Here is a 21,401-nt window from a genome sequence, read left to right on the forward strand (position 1 = left end):
GTGGCCTTGACTAAATGTGCCCGGTCAGGTCGGTAAAAGTGCGGTTTGCATTCCGCGCATACCCGACAGCTTCTTGTTATGGACCTGACGTCCTCCACCGAGTAGGGCAGATTGTGGGCTTTTATAAAGTGGTAGAGCCGAGTGACCCCAGGATGGCATAGGTCATTATGGAGAGCCTGCAAACGGTCCTCCTGTATACTGGCGCATGTTCCACGCGAGAGGGCATCCGAGGGTTCATTGAGTTTCCCTGGACGATACATGATGTCATAGTTATAGGTGGAGAGTTCAATTCTCCACCGCAAGATCTTGTCATTCTTGATCTTGCCCCTCTGCGTGTTATTAAACATGAACGCCACGGACCGCTGGTCCGTGATCAGGGTGAACCGTTTTCCCGCCAAGTAATGGCGCCAGTGCCTGACGGCCTCCACAATGGCCTGGGCCTCCTTTTCCACCGCTGAATGCCGAATTTCGGGGCCTTGGAGGGTGCGGGAAAAATATGCGACGGGCCTGCCCGCCTGGTTAAGTGTGGCGGCCAGGGCGAAATCAGATGCATCGCTCTCCACCTGTAAGGGGATGGACTCATCAACTGCATGCATCGTAGCTTTCGCGATGTCGGCTTTCAATTTATCAAAGGCCAATCGGGCCTCTTGCGTTAGGGGAAAAGTAGTGGACTTAATGAGCGGACGGGCTTTGTCCGCGTAATTGGGAACCCACTGCGCATAATAAGAGAAGAAGCCTAAGCATCTTCTCAGTGCTTTTGCACTAGTGGGCAGGGGAAGTTCAGAAAGGGGGCGCATACGGTCTGGATCAGGGCCAATGACCCCGTTTTCCACCACGTATCCTAGGATGGCTAAACGGCGCGTACGAAACACACACTTCTCCCTGTTGTAGGTCAGGTTCAGGCGAGATGCAGTGCGTAGGAAATTCAGGAGATTCGTGTCGTGGTCCTGCTGGTCATGGCCACAGATGGTGACATTTTCCAGGTACGGGAAGGTAGCCCGCAGCCCGTTCTGGTCCACCATTCGGTCCATAGCACGCTGGAAGACCGAGACCCCATTGGTGACACCAAAGGGAACCCTGAGAAAGTGATACAAGCGACCATCCGCCTCAAAAGCCGTGTACTGTCGGTCCCCTGGGCGAATGGGGAGTTGGTGGTAGGCAGACTTGAGGTCTGTGGTGGAGAACACCCGGTACTGCGCAATCTGATTGACCATATCAGATATGCGCGGGAGGGGATACGCATCCAGCTGCGTGTATCAATTAATGGTCTGACTATAATCAATGACCATCCGGGGTTTGTTCCCGCTCTTGACCACCACGACCTGCGCACTCCACGGACTAGCGCTGGGTTGTATGATCCTTTCTTTGAGGAGCCGCTGAACCTCAGATCGAATGAAGATCCGATCCTCAGCGCTGTAACGCCTACTCTTAGTCGCAATGTACTTGCAGCCTGGCACAAGATTCTGGAACAGGGAGGGTGTGGTGATCTTCAGCGTCGAGAGGCTACAGGCGGTGCGCGTTGGGCAATTTGGAGGCTGCTGTTCTCCCATTGAAAGCGAAGGGAGTGGCCCACCGTACTGTAGGGTTACACTCCTCAAGTGAACCATGAAGTTTAGTCCGAGAAGTATTGGCGCGCAAAGGTGAAGCAACACTAGGGGCTTGAAACGCTCCTAAACTGTGCCTTGCACCGTTAAAGTTACCACGCAACGCCCTAGCACGGTGACAGACCGGGACCTCGAAGCCATAGAAATTGTCTGTTTGACAGGTTGAACCCAGAGTCCACACCGCTTCACAGCGTCTGGGTGGATAAAGCTCTCAGTGCTCCCGCTGTCAAACAGACAATAAATCAAGTGGTCATTTACCTTAATGTCCATCATAGACTTGTCAAGTCTATGAGGCTTGGCCTGGTCCAGGATGATCGACGCCACCGTTGGTTCATGAGCGCCACTGCAGGCAGCTGAAATTGACGAGGATGACCCCTGCTGGTCGTTCGTGGTCGGTGCCGACCAACATGGCCGCTCCCATAGGTCGCACGTGGGTGATGGCGCCAAACTCAGCGACCCCTGGTGGTCACACATCTCCGACTCCGTCGACCGTAATGGCGTCGTCCTGGCCTCGCACGTGGATGAAACCCTCGACGATTTTGACGACGAAGAACCGGGCTCTGAGGAATCGCAGGCCGCACTGCTGTTCCTAGATTTGGATCGGCACACTTTCGAATAGTGCCCCTTCTTACCGCAGGCGGAGCACAACACAGCTTTAGCGGGACACCGTTGCCGAGTATGCTTCGCTCCCCCACAGAAGTAACACCGCGGGCCGCCTGGAGCTGCTGCCGTTGTCTGGCCCGAGTGTGAGCACGCCATTACACAGCATTTCGAACCCGAGGGACGAGGAGTGATTGGCGACTGCTCCTGCCACGTTGTCTCCATGTGGTCTTCAGGATACAATACTAGGCTTTTGGAGGCCGTCTCCAGCATCTCCGCTAGCTCTATTGCCTGGGTAAGGTCAAGGTTACCTTTCTCCAGTAGTTTGAGTCGAATGTACGACGATCCGACTCCCGCCACAAACGCATCTCGGGCGAGGTCGTTCATACGCTGCTCAGCCGACACAGCTTTGCAGTTACAGCCCCTGGCTAGCTGTAGGAGCTCGTTCACGTATTCCTCCATCGTTTCGCCAGACTGCCGTCGTCGAGTGGCTAAGAGGTAATGAGTGTGTATTTCGTTGGGCGGTTTGATATAACGCTTCTTCAGAAGCTCGAGGGCCTTTGTGTAATCGGTGGCCGCACGGATCGCGAGGTAGACAGTGTCGCTTACCCTCGCATGGAGGACCCGGAGTCTGTCATCATCTGTGGTGACCGCTGCGGAGGCTGCCAGGTAGTCTTCGAAACACTTCAGCCAGTGGTCGAAGGTGTTAGAGGCGCCCACCGCACGTGGATCTAGTGTAAGGCGTTCAGGCTTCAGTATCTGCTCCATACTCTCTTTTTTTTTTCTTCGACGAGAGTTTATTTACAGCAAATAAAATTGATGCGCGTTACCATACACGAGGCTTGATGCTCAGGAAATAAAGGCTTTTATTTGCTGTAACAAAGCAGCTACCAATTATATACACGATCCCAGACTGAGGGGTCCCAGACAGAGCAGGGACCTTTATACCTCTCCCAGGAGGCGGAGCCTGACTGGGATGTACCACAACACTACAATACAAAGGTGTAACAACCCCACCCTAACCCCAACAGCAACAAGTAGCACAACCCATCCCTAACCCAACAGCAACATATGTACATACTTGTAGTACTGGCCAGACCCTGGCTCAGTACTATCCAGTGGGAACCAACGACGGTTCACCACACACATGACTGATCAGTGTCAGTGATATATCATTACCTACATCATACATTGGCATATCCCATTTGTGAACCCTTCATACTAGATTGGGACCATTACAAATGAAAGGTATATACGTCACCCTCTGCCAAAGATGCAACAAACTGCTCAGATCAAAAAAATTCGAATTATTCACAATTAATTATTTCTTAAGGCCTCAAGATTTGTGTAGAGCATTCTTGAGCCATAAAAGAATCAGCTTTGATTCCTCGAATCTTCTTGTCCATTGTCATTGCGAAGCTTCAAAGATGACGAATGGCCATTTTCATTTCACCTACAAGATGCCACAGGAGTCAAAATCTTAGGAATGAAGGAAAATGTGCAAAATTAGAAGCTTATCAATAAATTGACATTGGCAACTCCCTTCATTTTTAGGATCTCCATAATAACCGGAGATGCAAGTTTCACAGTGGTTTCCAGTTGTTAGATCTTCACATTTTTCACAGATGCTTTCATTAACACACTTGCTATGGCCATTACACTGGCAAGCTAAAAGACATTTTAAAAAAATGTTTTCATCCAATGTGAGACATAAAATGACAAGTCGCAAGTAATACACAATTTTCTTTCTCCAAACATTGCGCGTTTCTTCTTGGTTTAAATATACGAGAATAGATAGTTTCTATTTGTTTGCGATCGGTCTTTTACTAACCTGGGCACTGGATAAAGGACCAGTTGTATTTTGTTTCTGCTGGGCACATACTGACATTCAGAATGGGTAAATAGGGGGCATTTACTGTGGGGATTTTCACTGGCCCTCGATAAGATCCTTCTATACACTGCCCCTTTCCGGTATTGCTGGGGTCGGTACACCACCCACACCCTGGCTGCTCCAAGCACTGACTGCAGGTTCGATAACCAGAACAGGTTTCAGCTACAATGACAGGAAAGACATACATCATAAGCACATTCTGTTCCCAATTTGATCTATGATTGCACACAAAAATATATTTACACATTATTTGTATACAATAGGGCAGGGCTAGACTGTGAAGATAGAGTGCAACTAGAAAAATAAAAGTCCAAAAGGATTATACAACAAATTACGACAAGAATTGACATTGAGCCAAATGAGAAAGTATATGGTCAGAGTCAGGTTTTAATGGAGGTGATTAAAGTTTGTCGACTGCTTTCAGGAGAAAATTCTTTAAACACAACACATGGACTATTTAGTTGTTTCTGCTAATGGGCGAGATTCTCTGGCCTCCCCACGGCGTGGAGATAACCCGCCGTTGGCCAGCAGCGGGATCTTCTGGACCCACTGCTATCAATGGAATTTCCCACTGATTTCGTCCCACGCCGTTGGGAAACCTGTGGCGGGTGTGTGCCATTGGTGGGACAAGAAGATCTCACCAGTGTGATGAGCCAGAAGATCTCGCCCAATACCTATTTCACTAGCTCAGCATCCAAATTCTTTTCTTTACACACTTGTGAACTGTGTTCATGATGCTATATAAATGCAAGCTGGTGTTGTTGATATCATCAATGCTGGGGCTTCCGCTATTTATGATCTATATTAATGACTTGGATGAAGGAACTGACTGTAGCTAAATTTGCCGATGATACAAAGAAAGAAAGATGTAAGGAGGATACAAGGAGTATGCAAAGGGATATAGGTAGGTTAAGTAAATGGGCAGAAATTTATTGATCAATTGAACGTTATTAACTAAGTAAATTAATTAATGGGCGGCATGGACAAGTTGGGCCGAAGGGCCCGTTTCCCTGCTGTAAACCTCTATGACTCTAAATTCAAATTTAACCAGCTGCTGTGGATATTAGCCTGAATCTCTGGAGTTACCACTAAGCAACTATCTCTGCTAATGTTAAGGGTTCCTAACTGGATTGTAATCCTATAGAGCACACCTATTAGTGTGAATGATTCTTTATTGTCCTTTGGCTGGAATTTTCCGGCCACTCACACCCCGCCGCTACTGCAAGCAAGGACAGAAAATTTGGCGCTCAGCCGGAAAATTCCGGCCAGAAAGTTCTGGCCTTTATTGCATACATATGAATTCCAATTTTGTCTTGCTAACAGCTGCATTCTTTTTTCCAAATAACTACAGCTATTCCACCTCCCCATTTTCCCTCTCTGTCTTTTCGAACTGTGTTGTATCCTGTAACATTTGATTCCCAGTTCTCATTTTAAAAGCAAGTTTCGTCAGCTCTGACGAAAGGTCATCCAGACAGGAAAAGTTGGCTCTATTCTCTCCCCACAGATGCTGTCAGACCTGCTGAGATTTTCCAGCATTTTTTGTCTCATTTTTAAAACATCATGCTTGGTAACCCCTAGCATATTTGGGTTCATCGCAATGCATGATTACCACCAGCTCCCCTGTTTTATTATGGACAATATGTTGTACAGATGTTTTAACTAATTTTTAATAGGATTTCCTCTCACTTCAAGTTTAACAATCTTTTTAAATTCCCATACGATAACTCTTTTTATTCCCATACCTTGCTTTTATTCTTTCCTATGCCCATTCCCTATTTTGCCTATATGCAGGCCGCTTACATTTCTTGCAGATCCCAAGCACCCCCACCTTCCATTTGAACCACTTTCTTCATGAGAACAAAGGAAAAAAAATCAGGGTCGGGTGGCGAGAGGCAATGAGGCATGTAAGAGAGAAAAGAATGCACAATTTCACAATCGTTCGGTTTTATTATTTAGTATGGAACAAATACTTTAAACTCTTTAATGTATATAAACCACATGAAAACAGAATTTAGGGAAATAAAATTCCTTAATATGGCAAAAGACAAATATGTCTCGTGAGAACTTTAATGAAGATTTAAAACTCCACCTAGAAGAGCAATTAGTATCAAGTTCACCACAATTAAGAATCATTGAACTCAAAGTATATGTGGAAAGAACCACAAACTATAGCAAGACAGAAAGAGATGAATTTATACTCACGCTGACAGCCAGTCTTGGTGTACCACTCCATACACTGGCCAAATGGAAAGGAAGGCACATACGCATTTGCGTCCACACACTGCTTCATGTTGCTGCACCACATGCACTCAGAATTGCCACTGGTACACTCGCCGCACGTTATCCTCAGTGCGCAAGGTGTTCGACACTGCTTTGCACTGCGGTTCGCTATGAATTAAAGAGATAACACTGATTTTAGTGACATTTTAATTTTCTGGAAAATCTCAGCAGGTCTGGCAGCACCTGTGGAGAGAGAATAGAGCCAACGTTTCGAATCTGAATCTCTCCACGGATGCTGTCAGGCCTGCTGAGATTTTCCAGCATGTACTGTTTTTGTTTCAGATTCCAGCATCCGCAGTATTTTGCTTTAATATTAATTTTCTGCCCACTTTTCACTTTGACGCATTGTCCTCAGCTGAACGATGGTCAGAATACACTTCTTAGAAATCTTAGAAACCCTACAGCACAGAAAGAGGCCATTCGGCCCATCGAGTCTGCACCGACCACAATCCCACCCAGGCCCTACCCCTATATCCCAACATATTTACCTACTAATCCCTCTAACCTACGCATCCCAGGACACTAAGGGGCAATTTTAGCATGGCCAATCAACCTACCCGCACATCTTTGGACTGTGGGAGGAAACCGGAGCACCGGAGGAAACCCACACAGACACGAGGAGAATGTGCAAACTCCACACAGACAGTGACCCAAGCCGGGAATCGAATCCAGGTCCCTGGAGCTGTGAAGCAGCAGTGCTAACCACTGTGCTACCGTGCCGCCCAAACTTCAGTTCCAATTTCTAAAAACTCTTGGTGGCAACGCAAGCTAAAAAATGTTGTTTTCTCCAACTTTTGCAAATTTCCTCTTTTCCTTCCCCACCACCACAGCCATCCCCCCCCCCCCCCCCCCCCCGCCAACCAACCCTGCACTCCCTCAAATCAGTGTCTGCCACATTCACTACATTGTGTGACGCTACTGTGTCTTTAAGAAATGTATTTCAATTATATTTCTCTGGAGTTTTTTTCAGCAGGCCTGGTCATAATGTCTGAGCCGATTTCCTCTCATTGTTACGAAAGCAATATAATGAGCATCTTGCTTATCTTTAATCTTGGCTAATACAGTGTCCTTGGAGTTTTATGACCCTTTTGGAATTGTTGGGCGGACCATGATTGACAGGTCAGGTATTGGCTTTGGACAGTTTGTTCCAACAGGAAAATACAAGGTTTTAGTTTCATTTTGGTCAGAAGCTGTTTGGACTGCAGACTGGAAGCAGTGTTTTTTTGTCTCTCTCTCCTTGGAGTGAAAATTCTGCTGTCTGTGGCTGCTAGCTATAAGCTAGAGTCAAGCAGTGTCTCTATCTCTATTTCGAGGTGTGATGAAAACTCCAGGACTGGGAAAGCCCCAGAATTTTAATTCAACATCCAACGGATGAATCCACAGCAAGTGATAAAAAGCTGCAAAATCCAGCATCACATAGTTGCATACTTGCTTTCTGTACCAAGCCTCGAGATGTATGTTTGTGCAGGTTTTTTGATTTTGGAACAGTATATTTAGCTGTTAAGGTTTATACAATATTATGGTTGTTCTTTTGTAATTGGTAAAAGTTATGATGATTTTCTTATATGTTAACTGTTTTCATAAATAAACTTTGATAAAAGCTTCCTAATGACTCACTTGAATCAGATTTGGAGTGAAACATCTTGTGCTCACCCGGGCCAAATTCAAAGTGCAAAACGTATGATCTAGGCTGATTTTGTAAAATACCTTGGAGTTTCTGGCTTGGATCATCATATAAGGAACATTTTAGAGACGAAAACAAACAGAAGTGCCCAAAGCTAAGAACCAGAATGGCCTAGTGATATTATCACTCGACTATCAGTCCAGAAACTCAGCTAATGTTCTGGGGTCCTGGGTTCGAATCCCACCACGGCAGCTGGTGGAATTTGAATTCAATAAAAGATATCTGGAATTAAGAATCTGCTGATGACCGTGAAACCATTGTCGATTGTCGGAAAAACCCATCTCGTTCACCAATGACCTTTAGGGAAAGGAATCTGCCATCCTTAGCTGGTCTGGCCTACATGTGACTCCAGAGCCACAGCAATGTGGTTGACTCTCAACTGCCCTCGGGCAACTAGGAGTGGACAATAAATGCTGGACCAGCCAGGGGTGCCCATGTCCCACGAATAAAAAAACCCAGAAAAGGTTAATTCACAAAATCTGTAAATCATGTCTCGATGATTAGTTCGTTTTAAAACTTAAGGGCTGAATCTTGCCATCGTTCACACCAGTGGGATTTTCCCATCTTCAAGTTTCTAGGTGACAGCTGTCATAACATAATTGAATTTCATGTTTAGTCAGTGCCAAGATCAGCGAATGCCTCGTAGCCTCGCGTTGCTGGCCTCCTGACCGCGAGCCAGCTTGATCGCTGGCCAGCCCCGCAATTCCACATCACCGCCCCTCCAATCCCCCCATGCCCCTTCCGGGCCAGCCCCGACCCCTTGGCCCGCCTCGATCCCCACCAACGCAGTCCCAACCATCCCCCATTTACCCCCCGCAGCCCCGACCCCCCTGGCAGGCTAACCCCACCCCAGCCCAATGGCCAGCCCTGATTGCTGGCCTCCCTCCCTCTGTCACCACCAAGTGTAGAGTTGCAGCATGACCCCCCCCCACCCCCAGACACCCCGTTCCCCCAGTAGGCCCCCTTGGCACCCCCCCCCCCACCTCGGTATTGCCCGATGCCTGCTGGGTAGTGTCAAGACGCCCCTTGGGCATTGTCACTTTGCCCTTTGGGCAGTGCCAGGGACCCAGGCTGGCACTGCCAAGCTGGCAATGCCCAGGGGGCACCCCCCCCTTACTCCAGACTCCCTGGGGGCCTCGATGGCCCTCCTTCACTGCAGTGGGGTCGGGACACCAGCAGTGCCAGCCTGGGTCCTTGGCCCTGCCCAAAGGGCAAAGTGACAATCGGTAGTGACAGAGGGAGGGAGGCCAGAAATCGGGGCTGGCCATTGGGGTGGGGTGGGGTTAGCCTGCCAGGGGGGGTCGGGGCTGCGGAGGGGAAGTGGGGGATGGTTGGGACCAGCAGGCAAGTGGGGAGCTTGTAAACTGAGCTGGAGTGACCCATCCTGGCAGGGGCTGTCGGGGGTGCGGGGGGAGGAAGGGGGTCACGACGACTCTAGCGAGCGCGGATATTTCAGTCCTCAGCCTGCTAATTAGATGTAAATCGTGATTAGAATAATTTATTCAGCTCTGCAATGATTTGTGGTGTGAAGCTGATGGAAATCCAGCGTCCGGAGACTTGTGGAGGCCATGGCACTCAGCGGGAAGCCTGCTAAACGACCTCCGCTTGAGTCTCCTGGTCCGCTGTGCTGCTAAAGCAGCACAGTGAGCTGGGAGAATCGCCCCAGGATCTTTGAGAAGGATGCACCATCCATGTCTAAATAGGAAGGATAATATTAAATTGAAAGAAACACTGTACAAATCAGCAAACTTTAGTCATAGGATTATACAGATTTTAAGAATCAGCAAAGAATAACAGACAAGATAACGCGGGGATTTTCTGTGCCGGCTAGCTCCGATCGTTAATCACCATGACCCGAAGAATTGGGAGCCGGAGCAAAAGCAGGTTTGGCATCCAGCACCCGCTGTGACCTTCCCAGGCCGTGCAGCCAGCCCTGATCGGATTCCTGCTCATAGAGGGCATATTTGATATACCTGATGCATATTTAAAAGGCTCACATTTAAATACAGTTAGAGGGCTTGCAGCACGAGTCAAATAGTCTTTGCTATTGACCAGCCTCTCCAGTGGGATCAGCACTGGGCGGGCTTTCATATCGGTCCTCACAAGCGAGGATCTGGCGTGTTGGACCCAGAGGGTCAAGGAAACACCACCAATTCCTCAGCAATGAGAGGCACCCACCACCACACCACACAGGCATGAGATTTATCCGACCCAATCCCTCTTAGGCCCCCCTTCTCCTTCAGATCCCACACAGCCCCCCTTCACTCCCAGATCCCCCACAGGCCCCCTTCCCCCACAGAACCCCCATTTGGTTTCCCTTCAGGCCACACATCTTGGCAGTGCCCAAGAGTGCACTGCCCTCTGGCACTCAGGCACTGACATCCTGGCCTGAAGCCTTAGGCCCTGAGGGAACTCAATGAGGTAGGTCCAGTGGCTATTTGTTCCTCTGCTGCTGCCAAGCTGCAGAGAACAGGTCTCTCAAGAGTCAAGGGGGTTGGATGAGCTTGGGCTGGGGGCAAGGGCTGGCAGTTGACCTCACCACACTTTGTAGGATGGGGGTGGCATGGCTGTCCTGCCCCTTCTAACCCTTCACTCACCTGAAGAAGGGGCTTAGAGCTCCGAAAGCTTGTGTGGCTTTTGCTACCTAATAAACCTGTTGGACTTTAACCTGGTGTTGTTAAACTTCTTACCTTCTAACCCTGGCAGACCTGAAGATCGCCCCTTTCACGGTGATTTCAGGCAGCCCTGTGATCAATATCTGCATTCCTGCCTGCCAGTCTGAAGTGGCCAGGTACCTTAATCTCCATGTTCCCATGTCACCTGACACGGTCTTAAATCATTGCAGCACTCCATTCTGAAGGAAAGATTTTCCTTTCTCCCTACCAGAAGTTCCAGGTGATAGCAGAGCCCTTTGAAGTCCTATGACAGAAAGGAGATGTCAATTTTACCTGGGGGAGTGGGTTCCAGTCTGCCCAGCCATGCACTAAGCCCCAATATATGCACACAGCTTTGTTTTGAAGTTGTTGAGGCTTCCCAGCAAGCTGAAATCATTTAAACCCTCTCCATTGCACTTGAAGCCTTTGATCTGTAACAAGTTCAACGTGTAATGCATTTTGGAAAGTCTAATACAGATAGAAAATATGTATTAAATGGCAGAACCCTTAAGAGTATTGATAGGCAGAGGGATCTGGGTGTACAGGTACACAGGTCACTGAAAGTGGCAACGCAAGTGGAGAAGGTAGTCAAGAAGACATACGGCATGCTTGCCTTCATCGGCCGGGGCATTGAGTTTAAAAATTGGCAAGTCATTTTGCAGCTTTATAGAACCTTAGTTAGGTCGCGCGTGGAATATAGTGTTCAATTCTGGTCGCCACACTACCAGAAAGATGTGGAGGCTTTGGAGAGGGTACAGAAAAGGTTTACCAGGATGTTGCCTGGTATGGAGGGCATTAGCTATGAGGAGAGGTTGGAGAAACTTGGTTTGTTCTCACTGGAACGACGGAGGTTGAGGGGCGACCTGATAGAAGTCTACAAGATTATGAGGGGCATGGACAGAATGGATAGTCAGAAGCTTTTTCCCAGGGTGGAAGAGTCAATTACTAGGGGGCATAGGTTTAAGGTGCGAGGGGCAAGGTTTAAAGGAGATGTATGAGGCAAGTGTTTTTACACAGAGGGTGGTGGGTGCCTGGAACTCTCTGCCGGGGGAGGTAGTGGAAGCGGATACGGTAGTGAGTTTTAAGGGGCATCTGGACAAATACATGAATAGGCTGGGAATGGAGGAATATATGGTCCCCGGAAAGGTAGTAATTCAGTCGGGCAGCATGATCGGTGCAGGCTTGGAGGGCCGAAGGGCCTGTTCCTGTGCTGTAATTTTCTTTGTTCTTTCTTTGTTCTTTGTGCAGTGCCTGGTAAAAGATTCTTCTGTCAACTCAGTGGATTTCTATCATCCTCCAGCCACCAGTGTTTACTTTGATTTCGCTTCATGGTTGATTGCACCTTATGTACCCCATTGATCCTGACCACAATGTAGACAGAGTCCGATCCTGATTGACAGTCTGTGATTTCACTTAGATAAGGAGACCAAAACTGTTCACAGTATTCCAGACGTGGTCTAAGAAGTGCTGTATATAGTTTTAGAAAGACTTGCCTATTTTTATATTCCATTCCCTTTGAAATAAAGGCTAACATTCCATTTGCCTTACCTATCACCTGCTGAATTTGCATGCTTTCTTTTTGTGACTTATGCATGAGGGCCCCTAAATCCCTCCGAGCTGCAGCTTTCTGAATTTAAATCATATTCAGCTCCTTTATTCTTCCTACCAAAGTGCATAACTTCACATTTACCTACATTATATTCTATCTGTGAAGTTTTCCCCCACTCACTTCACCTGTCTATATCCCTCCGTCGACTCTTTGGGCCCAATTTTACCATTGCGTTGCGCCTGTTTTCGGGCACGAAAACTTGTTAAAGTCGGGCGTGAGGCGAATAGCGCAATCCACACTCGCCTCCGTGCTGATTCGCCCTTTACCAAGGCCCAAAAATGGCCGCAATCCGAACCGCGTTCAAAAGAGGCGTGACGTCATTTTAAATTGACTTAATGAGTTGGACGCCCAAACTTACTAGCATTTCCCCTTCACCACCGTGTTCGCCCGTCCAGATTCGGCAGGAGGAGGTGGGTCAGATGGTTCTCTGGTTTGGGGTGGGGGGGAGCTGGGGGGGGTGGTATGGGTGGGGAGGAAGGAGGCCAGATAGTTCTCTGTGGGGGGTGGAGGAGGGAGGCCAGATGGTTGGGGGTGGGGGCAGGGACCGGTGGAGTCCACTGCCACTCTGTGGGTGATCATTGGGGGGGAAGGGGGTTGTCCGCTGCCACTCTGTGGGTGTTCAATGGGGGGTTAGAGAGAGGGTCCGCTGCCACTCTGCAGGCGATCAATGGGTGGAGAAGTGGGGGGGGGGGTCGCGATCAGTCTGGGTAGCAGTGTGGGGAGGGGGTGGGGGGTGGATAAGGAAGACAGTTATGTTGTGGAATGGGGCAATGTCTGTGGGGGCCATCAGTCCCAGGCCGCTTTATCCGCTGTTTGCGGCCTGGAAGCAATGTGGCAGGGGAGCATTTTTCAAATTTTTTTTACAGCGTATGTGCAGTTGAAGGCTCCGATTGGAGCAGCAGCATTTCAGGCGCGATAAGCCCCGCCCACAGCACGATTCAGATTCGCAACTTTTTTTCAGGCTGAGTGTGTATGGGACGCCTGAGAACAGCTTTACAAGTCGGATCTGAATCACGCCCAGATTCAGTACTTAGAATCAAAATGGTAAAATCGCCCCCTTTGGGTGGGATTTTTTGTCCGCGCTCCCCAAGACTGGACAATCCCAGCCGAGATCAACAGACTGAATGGTCCTGTCCCGCCTGCTACAATTCCCAAGGTGGGTGGGATAGGGAAATTCTACCCTTTGTGTCATCCTTACCACATGCCTTCCCACCTATTTTTGTGCCATTCCCAAAATGGGCAATAGTTCATTCACTTCCATCATCCAAGTCATTCATATATATTGTAAATAATTGTGGCCCCAGCACAAATCCCTATGGCACTCCACGAGTTACAGGTTGTCATCCTAGAAATTCCCCTCTTACCCCAACTCTCTGTCTTCAGTTAGCCAATCCTCCATCCATGCAAAAAGACTACCCAAACATCATAGGCTCTTATTAAGTACCCTTTTGTGTGGTAGCTTATCGAACATTTTTTGGAAATCCAAGTATATTAGTTCCTCGTTGGTATAGTGGTTAGTGTCCCCACCTATTACGCAGGAGACCAGGGTTCAATTCCCCAACATGGAGCTTTTTAGTTTAAGGGAAGCACAGTGGCACAGTGGTTAGCACTGCTGCATCACAGCGCCAGGGACCCAGGTTCGATTCCAGCCTCGGGTGACTATCTGTGTGGAGTTTGCATGTTCTCCACGCATCTGCGTGGGTTTCCTCCGGGTGCTCTGGTTTCCCCCCACAGTCCAAAGATGTGGGGGTTAGGTTGATTGTCTCTTAGTGTCAGGGAGATTAGAAGGGTACATACATGGGGTTATGGCGATATGGCCTGAGTGGGATTGTTGTTGGTGCAGGCTTGATAGGCCGAATGGCCTCTTTCTGCACTGTAGGGATGATTCTACACATCTACTAGTTCCCCTTTATCTCTCCTTACCACCTCAAAGAATTCTAATAAATTTGTCAGGCAAGATTTCCCCTTCATGAAGCCATACTGATTCTGTTTGATTATATTATGCATTTCTAAATGCTCTGTTATTACATCCTTTATAATGGACTCTAACTATTAACCTGCATAGCGAAATAAACTGTGCAGCTATTCAAATAAATGTTCCATTTTTGAATGTTCAGATAAAAGGATATTCAACCTGTGTATAAATTGCTCAATAACACCTGTCGCCAGTTTCTTCCACAATGAAGGAAAATCATTTTTAATCTCAGTCTGTATTCTGAAAAGACATTCACTGAGGTCAGCATGACCCTCAATGCAATTATTTCCATAAACTTAGTTGTTCTCAGGTTTTTACACTGTCATTTTTATCTTCTTTTTAAAAGAAAAAGATGAAGCATTTTACAGGTTCGGTTTTAAACGATGCCTTTTGATCATTGTTAATAATGACAAGAATACATCCTACAGAAGAAGCCTCACATCCTAAGCCTTTATCAGCTGTCAATTCCATTGTCACATTTCCCCAATTGTCCATCGGAATTCCTATAATACAACCCTGTACATATCAAACCAAAAACTGCACTGGCAGTGAAATGAACATTTATGCTGCACACTTTAAATTGTATTTAAAAACCGAATGAAATCATAGCTCAAACAAGCTTATCTGGCAGAAATCTGATCAATGTATAATTTTCTGCTTCTCACATAATGCAGAAAAGTGTTCAAGCATTCAAACTTCGAAAGCCATTCCAATCACATTCTGTGCATTAACTCACCTGAGTATAACCCTGCAATTTAACTGTCTTTCAGCCATTAAGAATGCTTTGTGACATTTTCAGCAAATATGTGCTGACATTTGGTAGCAATCGTTTTACAAAACGGGACATTCCCAAAATGCCAGTTGACTGAAATTGTCCATCTTAAGAAAAAAAGTCAGTTGAAATTGCAAATCCTAAAAAAACAGACTTGGAGTCGATAAAGCTAAAATTACAACTTGGCATTTTTGAGGTTGTAATTAGCAAGTAGCTGAGGAGGAACCTGTGGAGCTGTTTGCAGCTTTTGACACAGTTGATCACACTATCTTCCTATATAGAACAGTACAGCACAGAACAGGCCCTTCGGCCCACGATGTTGTGCCGAGCTTTATCTGAAACCAAGATCAAGCTATCCCACTCCCTATCATCCTGGTGTGCTCCATGTGCCTATCCAATAACCGCTTAAATGTTCCTAAAGTGTCTGACTCCACTATCACTGCAGGCAGTCCATTCCACACCCCAACCACTCTCTGCGTGAAGAACCTACCTCTGATATCCTTCCTGTATCTCCCACCACGAACCCTATAGTTATGCCCCCTTGTAATAGCTCCATCCACCCGAGGAAATAGTCTTTGAACGTTCACTCTATCTATCCCCTTCATCATTTTATAAACCTCTATTAAGTCTCCCCTCAGCCTCCTCCGCTCCAGAGAGAACAGCCCTAGCTCCCTCAACCTTTCCTCATAAGACCTACCCTCCAAACCAGGCAGCATCCTGGTAAATCTCCTCTGCACTCCTTCCAGCGCTTCCACATCCTTCTTATAGTGAGGTGACCAGAACTGCACACAATATTCCAAATGTGGTCTCACCAAGGTCCTGTACAGTTGCAGCATAACCCCACGGCTCTTAAACTCCAACCCCCTGTTAATAAAAGCTAACACACTATAGGCCTTCTTCACAGCTCTATCCACTTGAGTGGCAACCTTTAGAGATCTGTGGATATGAACCCCAAGATCTCTCTGTTCCTCCACAGTCTTCAGAACCCTACCTTTGACCCTGTAATCCACATTTAAATTAGTCCTACCAAAATGAATCACCTCACATTTATCCGGGTTAAACTCCATTTGCCATTTTTCAGCCCAGCTTTGCATCCTATCTATGTCTCTTTGCAGCCTACAACAGCCCTCCACCTCATCCACGACTCCACCAATCTTGGTGTCATCAGCAAATTTACTGATCCTTCAGCCCCCTCCTCTAAGTCATTCATAAAAATCACAAATAGCAGAGGACCAAGCACTGATCCCTGTGGCACTCCGCTAGCAACCTGCCTCCAATCCGAAAATTTTCCATCCACCACCACCCTCTGTCTTCGATCAGACAGCCAGTTACCTATCCAATCGGCCAACTTTCCCTCTATCCCACACCTCCTCACTTTCATCATAAGCCGACCATGGGGGACCTTATCAAACGCCTTACTAAAATCCATGTATATGACATCAGCTGCCCTATCTTCATCAACACACTTAGTTACCTCCTCAAAAAATTCTATCAAATTTGTGAGGCACGACTTGCCCTTCACGAATCTGTGCTGACTATCCCGGATTAATCCGCATCTTTCTAAATGGTCGTAAATCCCATCTCGAAGGACCTTTTCCATCAATTTACCAACCACCGAAGTAAGACTAACTGGTCTATAATTACCAGGGTCATTTCTATTCTCTTTCTTAAACAGAGGAACAACATTCGCCATTCTCCAGTCCTCTGGCACCATCCCCGTGGACAGCGAGGACCCAAAGATCAAAGCCAAAGGCTCTGCAATCTCATCCCTTGCCTCCCAAAGAATCCTAGGATACATTTCATCAGGCCCAGGGGACTTATCGACCTTCAGTTTATTCAAAACTGCCAGGACATCCTCCCTCTGAACATCTATTTCCTCCAGCCTATTAGCCTGTAACACCTTCTCTTCCTCAAAAACATGGCCCCTCTCCTTGGTGAACACTGAAGAAAAGTATTCATTCATCACCTTGCCTATCTCTACTGACTCCATACACAAGTTCCCACTACTGTCCTTGACCGGCCCTAACCTCACCCTGGTCATTCTTTTATTCCTCACATAAGAGTAAAAAGCCTTGGGGTTTTCCTTGATCCGACCCGCCAAGGACTTCTCGTGTCTCCTCCTAGCTCTCCTAAGCCCCTTTTTCAGCTCATTCCTTGCTACCTTGGAACCCTCAATCGAGCCATCTGAACCTTGTTTCCTCATCCCTACATAAGCTTCCCTCTTCCTTTTCACAAGACATTCCACCTCTTTCGTGAACCATGGTTCCCTCACTCAGCCATTTCCTCCCTGCCTGACAGGGACATACCTGTCAAGGACACCCAGTATTTGTTTCTTGAAAAAGTTCCACTTTTCATTAGTTCCTTTCTCTGACAATTTCTGTTCCCAACTTATGCCCCCTAATTCTTGCCTAATTCTTCCTCTTCACTATTGTCCAGTCAGAGGGGGCTACATTCACTTGATCCTGTTCTTATCTATTAAATTTAGTCAGACAATGGTAGCCAATGGCTTCTCTTCCTATTCCCATTTCTTCTGGTGACCTCCCAAGGATCTATCCTTGGCTTGCTCTCATTTTTCACCGACACAGTCTCAGCGACAGTCTCATTCAAAAACATGTCAATTTCCACACATATGTCAATGACATCCAGTTTTACTTCTCCCAATCCCTCCATTGTCTCCAACATACACACGGCTTATCCGACATCCATTAATGAGCGAGTGGAAAATTCTTCCAGTGAAATATCGGGAAGACCAAAGCCATTGTCCTTGGCACCTGCCATAAACTCTGCTCACTCATCACTGACTCCATCCCTCTCTCCTGGCTCCTGTCTGGGACTGAATGTAGCAGAATGTCTCTGTGCCCCCAATGGGGCTCACAAGGCTACTTCTGACCATTGGGACCTGGTGCTACTCTGTCCCCATCCTGAGGACCCACAGTTTCCTGGGTATCCATCTGATCCCTTAGTCCTCTCACCCTTCTCCTCACCCTATTCTTCTGAATCCACCTCTCCTCCTCACTGGAAGTCGTGTCCCTTATTGAGAGCACAATCCTCATCTGTGTCCGAGAGTTGACACTACTCACCGCTGGTTTTTGGACAGTATTTTAAATGAGGTTTCAGAAGATCCCTCTGAATGAGAGGAGGGTCATTTTGAAGAGAAAATATCTGGAATTCTACAATTGCCAGTTGAATGAGCATTCTATGCAAGGCTGAAGTTTTACTCTCAGCTGCAGTTTAAAAACCCAACCGAACAAGCTTACTCTTAAAAAATGGGTTTCCCGCCTTTTGCTCACATTATTTTAGTCAGAGTGGTTGTTAATTGCCTCAATGGGCTTTTAAACTGATATTTGAATGAAGTGGGTGGTTTCCAGACTTTGTGACCTGTCTGCGTATGGTCTTACCTGAAATCAACGTGATGACATTGGGAGTGACACTCAATGTCATCATGCCACATAATGTGCTCCAAGGAGTGGGAAACGCTCCCAACCATGCAGCTCATTGTGTTTCATAATACCCCTGTTTACCACTTTGTGACATGCTATTTGTTAAAGGTGCTATTTAAATATAAGTGTATTGTTGTTGGTGCATTCAAATTTTCCGAAAGCATTTGATAAGTTACCACAGAAGACGCTATTACATGCAATTAGGGTCTATGGCATTTGGGGTATATATTAGGAAGGATTCAGCATTGGTTAACACAACTCAGAGAAGGAATAAAGAGGATATTTGGCAGGTTCTTACAGTAGGGGATTGTAAGGGTCACTGTAAATACCAAAGGCACAAGCAATCTATATAAATAGTTTAGATGAGATGACCGAGTGCAATGAATCTAAGTTTATTGATAATACAAAGCAAGGTAGTAAAGTAAGCTCTGAAGAGGATGCAAAAAGGCTGCAAGAAGAAGAAAAACAGATTAAATGAGTGGACAACAACTTGGCAGATGAGATTCAAGGTGAAGAAGTATGAAGTTATCCTTTTGAGGAGGAAAAAATAGAAAAGCAGCATATTTTTAAATGGTGAAACACTGGGGAATGCTGATATGAAGGGGGACCTGCACAGGGCTTTGGTGAGACCACAACAAGAGCTGTGTTTGCAGTTTTGGTCTCCATATTGAAGCAAGGATCTTCTTGCACTGGAGCCAGTACAGTGGAAGTTCACTAGGTTGGTCCCTGAGATGAGAGGTGATCCCATTGAAACATACATGATTCTAAAGTGGCCTGATGACAGGATAGACAGAGCGGATGCTTCCAATTGTTGGGGAATCTAAAACACAGAAGCCCAGGCTCGGGAGAAGTGGACGATCATTTAGGAATGAGGTGGGGAGAAATTTCTTCACTCACAGAATTATAAACTTTGGGAATTCAGAGGGTTGTGGATATTCCATTGTTGAATACATTTAAGGCTGGAATAGGCAAATATTAGCTTTTTCAGTGAATCAAGGCATGAGGGGAGTGGGCAGGGAAGTGGAGTTGAAGCCCAAGCTCTTACTGCATGTCGGAGCAGGCCATATGGTCTCCCTCTGCTCCAATCCCGTTCTTTTTGATTTGATTTATTATTGTCACATGTATTAACATACAGTGCCTTCAGTATTGTTTCTTGTGCGCTATACAGACAAAAGATATCATTCATAGAGAAGGAAGCGAGAGTGCAGAATGTAGAGAAAGATCAACTTAATGCAAGGTAAGTCCATTCAAAAGTCTGACAGCAGCAGGGAAGAAGCTGTTCTTGAGTCAGTTGGTATGTGACCTCAGACTTTTGTATCTTTTTCCTGAAGGAAGAAGGTGGAACAAAGAACAAAGAACAAAGAAAATTACAGCACAGGAACAGGCCCTCCAAGCCTGCACCGACCATGCTGCCCGACTTAGCTAAAGCCCCCTACGCTTCCGGGGACCATATCCCTCTATTCCCATCTCATTCATGTACTTGTCAAGACGCCCCTTAAAAGTCACTACCGTAGCCACTTCCACTACTTCCCCCAGCAACGAGTTCCAGGCACCCACCACTCTCTGTGTAAAAGATCTGCCTCGTACATCTCTTTTAAAACTTGCCCCTCGCACCTTAAATCTATGTCCCCGAGTAATTGACTCTTCCACACTGCGAAAAAGCTTCTGACTATCCACTCTGTCCATGCCCCTCATAATCTTGTAGACTTCTATCAGGTCTCCCCTCAACCTCCGTTGCTCCAGTGAGAACAAACCAAGTTTCTCCAACCTCTCCTCATAGCTAATGCCCTCCATACCAGGCACCATCCTGGTAAATCTTTTCTGTACCCTCTCCAAAGCCTCCACATCCTTCTGGTAGTGTGGTGACCAGAATTGAACACTATATTCCAAGTGCGGCCTCACTAAGGTTCTATAAAGCGGCAACATGACTTGCCAATCTTTAAACTCAATACCCCGGCCGATGAAGGTAAGCATGCCATATACCTTCTTGACTACCTTCTCCACCTACATTGCCACTTTCAGTGACCTGTGTACCTGTACACCCAGATCCCTTCGCCTATCAATACTCCTAAGGGTTCTGCCATTTACTGTGTATTTCCTATCTGTATTAGACCTTCCAAAATGCATTACCTCACATTTGTCCGGATTAAACTCCAGCTGCCATCTCTCCGCCCAAGTCTCCAACTGATCTATATCCTGCTGTATCCTCTGATGGTCCTCATCGCTATCAGCAAATCCACCAACCTTTGTGTCGTCCGCAAACTTACTAATCAATCCAGTTACATTTTCCTCCAAATCATTTATATATATTACAAACAGCAAAGAGAAGAGAGAATGTCCGGGGTATGTGGGGTCCTTAATTATGCTGGCTGCTTTTCCGAGGCAGCGGGAAGTGTAGAGTCAATGGATGGGAGATTGGTTTTTTTGCATTGGTTCTTGTGTTTTTGTACATAAATCACAGGAATCGACATGCGTATATGCAATTAGTTAGGAATGCAGGTGATCCTTTAACCTTTGTTACGAAGGGGTTGGAGTGCGGGGTAAAGTTTTATTGCATTGGTTCGGACCTTGGTGAGACCACACCAGAAGTACTTGCACTATTTAGCCTCCTTGGCGAAGGAAGTGTATACATATATATGTGCCTTGGAATGAGTACAAGAAAGGTTCACGAGGCTGATTTCTGGGATGAGGAGAGATTATTCTGGGAGGGGAATTTGGCCTGTAAGGCTGATATCCCCAGAGTTTGGAAGATAAATATAAAACTGAAACGTAAAATTCCAAAGGGGCTTGATGGGGGAGAGTCCGGGAGGATGTTTGTCCTAGCATTAAATCTCAGCACAGACCAGACCTCGGGGCATTCCAGTAAATGGATTATCATGCAAAAAACTCTAA

At 46.7% G+C, this 21,401-nt stretch overlaps 1 protein-coding gene across 1 annotated transcript in view; it reads right to left on the bottom strand.

Moving 5' to 3' along the window:
* Positions 1-21,401, bottom strand: part of atrn (attractin) — a 394,947-nt gene that overhangs the window by 318,527 nt on the left and 55,019 nt on the right. Inside the window, 4 exon segments of the mRNA XM_078199200.1 lie at positions 3,735-3,872; positions 4,036-4,257; positions 6,298-6,483; positions 18,915-18,957. Coding sequence (XP_078055326.1) covers positions 3,735-3,872; positions 4,036-4,257; positions 6,298-6,483; positions 18,915-18,957 — 589 coding nt within the window.

Source organism: Mustelus asterias, chromosome 1 (genome assembly GCF_964213995.1).
Source record: "Mustelus asterias chromosome 1, sMusAst1.hap1.1, whole genome shotgun sequence".
Taxonomy (NCBI): Eukaryota; Metazoa; Chordata; class Chondrichthyes; order Carcharhiniformes; family Triakidae; genus Mustelus; species Mustelus asterias.